Genomic DNA, 4,227 nt, shown 5'->3' with positions numbered 1-4,227 from the left:
ACACATTTGACTCTTTAGTCCTCAGCTGGTGGTGCTATTTTAGAAGGTTGTAGAACCTTTGGGGCATAGAACCTAGCTGGAAGTGGGTCACCGAGAGGCAATCCCCAGATATTAGATCCCACCATTGCAGTGGGAAGCTACTCCCGCTGGCACTACATCCACCGAGCCACGAGCCAGACTAAACCCTTTTCGTGGCTCCTCATGGTATTCTATCACAGTGACAATAAAAATAACAACAGTGTGTCACCCAGTGGAGAGACTGCCTTCACCATCACTAACCCCCAACCCTGGCAATGGTATCTGGGCCTTCATATGCTAAGCACACACTTGACCACTGAGCTGGCTGCTGCTTCTAGGATGATGTATAGTACTGCAGCCTTACTCAAAAGCCAAGCTCAGTTTTTATGTGGGAGACGGGGACTTGAACTCAGGTTCTCAGGTTTGCAGAGCAGGCTTTCTGACCCACAGACTTTCTCCACGGCTCAAGTCTATCAGATTCTACAACCTTTAAGACATCTTTTTATTTATAAAGAAATAAAAATCCAGGAATACAGAACTAATGGGATGGTTTAACAGGTAAACTGTTTGCTGCATAAGCCTGACAACCTAAGTTCAATTCCCAGAACTCACATGAAGGAGGATGGAGAGAACCAACTCTACAAATCTGCCCTTTGAGGTTCACATGCTGTACATATGTGCCCACAACCACATTCAGACACCATGCATAGTGCTAATGATAATGTTTTTCCTTGAAAAGAAATCCAGGAATATATACAACTGAACCTTTATTACATTAGTTGGTATTCTTTTTCTTTTACTGCACTAAGTGGTGATTTATGTAAATTCCGGGTCTGATTACTTTTCCTCCCCTTAATATTAGGAACTGAACCCAGGGTCCTCTACAAGCTAGGCAGCTATTCTATTCTTCAGCTATACTCGCAGCCCCACTGTTACTTTTTGAAAGGGTTTTATTAGGTTGCCAGGCTGGCCTCAGTCTCACCTTGTCACTAAGGCATGCTTTACACTTTTCATCCTCTCCCCCCAGCCTCCTGAGTAGCTGGTATCACAGGCCTGCACCCCAGGCCCAATCCTGCCTGCTTTTAAACCATCCCTGCATTTATTCCTGAGATAAAACCTTCCTGGTGAAGAATCAGTAGTCTTTGATTTGCTTTAGTCAGAAGTCTTTGACTTCAGACCTCTGCATTTATATTCTTATGTAAAAGCAGTGTTTTTACTTCTGTACTGTATTTGTTAAGATTTTAGGGGCATGTTCTACTGGTCATAACTGGGAACTTCCAGCCAGTTCTAGATTCTGGAGATTCTTCTGGGACCTAGACCCGGTTTTTTTGGTTTTTCAAGACAGGGTTTCTCTGTGTAGCCCTGGCTGTCCTGAAACTCACTCTGTAGACCAGGCTGGCCTCGAACTCAGAAATCCACCTGCCTCTGCCTCCGCCTCCCAAGTGCTGGGATTAAAGGCGTGCACCACCACCACCCGGCTTAGACCTGTTTTAAGGAATAATTTTTTGACATTTTTTCCTAACCCCAGAATTTCAGTTAATTTGAAGACATTTCCCCCTGTCCATTCCATTTAACCGGTAGGATTCTCCCACAACTGAATGTTGCAGGGACATTCTTGAGAGGGCACTGTGGTTTTAGTACCTGTTGCTCCCGCTCTATTACTTCTCTCTCTACACTCTGTAGAAGCCGCGTGCACGTGTGTAGGGCTCCTGTGAGTGACTGCAGCAGGCACACCTACATTTCAGTCCTGTGGGTCTAAGATGTTTTTCTCTTATTCTGATGTGAATGGTGCTTGGATCAATCCCAGAGCTATGGCAGTGTTCTCTGGGCTGCACTTTGCTCCACCCAGTGTTCCTTGCTAAGAACTTATTTCTCGTCAGGGAGATGGTGCACAGATTCAGATCATACAGTTTACTGTTAAACCCCATGTAACCATTCTGACATGGCAAACTCCTGGGCAGTTGGCCACCTGGTTAGCTTGGACAGCGGGCACATGCTTCACAGCTCAGTGCAAGCTATTTCCCCTAACACGAAACAGAATCTACAGCAGTATTTTCCAGAACCTTCTGTGGTGATAGGAATGGATACCTTCCATGATATGTGGCCTCTGAGCAGATAAAGTGTGAGCACAGATGAAGAGATGAATAAATCCAATGGATTAGATATGAATAGCAATTGCTACATGTAGTAGTTAGTGGCCCCATCTGGGACAGCATAGAACTAGAACCCTGGAAGCTCAGGGATCTTTGGTGACCACAGTTAGTTCTCATTGTGTGAAAGAGGAAGTCTGAGGCGTGGGGAGGACAATGCTCTTGCAGCATTAGATTTACACCCTAGGAGTTTGTTCATAGAAACTTCATCTAAATAAGGCCAGAGGACCATGGGTGAGAACAGGAGCCATGACCAGTGCCCAGTGGCCAAGAGCTCAGGGATGGACGTTTCTGACATAGCTAGGTGATAGGGAGCGAAGCTCTCCATAGCTCAGCTTTTACCAAGCAGGAATAAGGGCCCAGAGTGCCCAGTGTGCTGTGTTCAGCCTTCACTCATGCTGGAAGGGCACTGAGATTACAGCTTCAGACACTGGGCCATCTTTTACTCAAAAAATTTAAATATAATCTTTTCTTTTTCAAAATTGGCAAGGAAAAATTTTTTTCTTTCCAAAATTGGTCTGAAAGACTATCCAGTGTGCTCTTGTGAGTCATGACTACTTAAACCAACTTGAAGGTCTGCTGGGGCAGCCCAGAATGCCCACCAAGGTAAGGACATAGACAGACAGGAACAGCAAATGACTGCAACATGGCCTGCATTCTCTCCATGGCTACAATAACTGTCACCAATTCACCAGGAAGACCGCGTGGCAAGATTTAATAGTGTTGGCATCTCCAAATGGTGTGTAGCATCACAGGCCAGTTACCACCAGTGCCTTATTATTGCCATTGGGTTGTGACTGTTGGTATAGTGACGACTTCAGGAGCAATAGGTAGATTAAAAAACCGTGGCTGGGAAGTTCTTTTGAGGAGAGGGACCAGGTGAGGAGCAAGGAGGGCTCAGAACCTGACGTATGTGGCGTCGATCTGCCGCACAGAGGGTAAGGCCAGCATGACCTTCCGCCGGTATTGTGGATCCTTCTGCAGGGGGTTGCGTTCCAGGTACACGGTCTCCAGACTTCTGGCACCCTTCAGCTCATCAAGGTCACTCCAGCTCTCCAGTAGATTGTCATTCATCTGAAAGAACACGTGGAAAAAGCCATCAGTGATCAGCTCTGACCCCCTATGCCCAGGATCCCCAGATATGAGACAGGAGTCATTAAAACTCTCTATAGTCTTTCTTAGCCCAACCCCTCACTTTCTGGCTGCCTTTTAGCAGCACTGTGAAAAACAGTTCCTGATCCTACTCTAACTAGAGTCACACTGCTGCAACCAAGTTCCTGAGGGAAGAGCTGAAGCAGTGCTGGCTGCACACATCCCAGTGCTCAAGCAGGTCTGAAGCTTGAGGTTTCTTTGGCTACTTTTCCTATATGCCTGATCTCACCAACTGTTGTAAGGCCTCGATGACTATAACACAGCTAACTTGAGGCTGCTCCACTCCAAGTGGGATTCTTTTTTTTTTTAAAGATAGGGTTTCTCTGTGTAGCCTTGGCTGTCCTTGAACTCAGAAATCTGTCTGCCTCTGCCTCCCAAGTGCTGGGATTAAAGGCGTGTGCCACTAATGCCTGGCCCAAGTGTGATTCTTGATCACCTCTATGGTATGTTTCTGAGGATCTTTCCACTGTTAGCTAGTTCCTGAGTGCAAAGACTACCTGTAACTAACCAACACTGTTCCATGAGGAACCCCGGACCCTGCATTGTTCTGGGGCCTGAGCCGTAGGATTCAGTTTCATCTAAGCCAACCCACCTGGAAAGGGGGAGCCTGGCAGGAGAGTGCTCTCACTTCTCAAAGGGGCTAACAAGACTGAGCTGAGCCGGGCGATGGTGGCGCACACCTTTAATCCCAGCACTTGGGAGGCAGAGGCAGGTGGATTTCTGAGTTGGAGGCCAGCCTGGTCTACAGAGTGAGTTCCAGGACAGCCAGGACTATACAGAGAAACCCTGTCCCAAAAAACAAAAAAACAGGGGCTGGTGAGATGGCTCAGTGGGTAAGAGCACCCAACTGCTCTTCTAAAGGTCCGGAGTTCAAATCCCAGCAACCACATGGTGGCTCACAACCATC

At 47.0% G+C, this 4,227-nt stretch overlaps 1 protein-coding gene across 1 annotated transcript in view; it reads right to left on the bottom strand.

The window, feature by feature from the left end:
- Window positions 1–2,855: 2,855 nt before the first annotated feature.
- The window catches only part of Ppp1r7 (protein phosphatase 1 regulatory subunit 7), a 22,748-nt gene continuing 21,376 nt past the window's right edge, over window positions 2,856–4,227 (bottom strand). Inside the window, exon 10 of the mRNA XM_021197806.2 lies at window positions 2,856–3,242. Coding sequence (XP_021053465.1) covers window positions 3,066–3,242 — 177 coding nt within the window. The 3' untranslated portion in view covers window positions 2,856–3,065. The remainder of the gene's footprint in view (window positions 3,243–4,227) is intronic.

This window comes from Mus pahari, chromosome 5 (assembly GCF_900095145.1).
Source record: "Mus pahari chromosome 5, PAHARI_EIJ_v1.1, whole genome shotgun sequence".
NCBI classification, from domain to species: Eukaryota; Metazoa; Chordata; class Mammalia; order Rodentia; family Muridae; genus Mus; species Mus pahari.
Note: the sequence above shows the minus strand (reverse complement) of the source record. Positions and strands in the feature narration are given on the sequence as shown.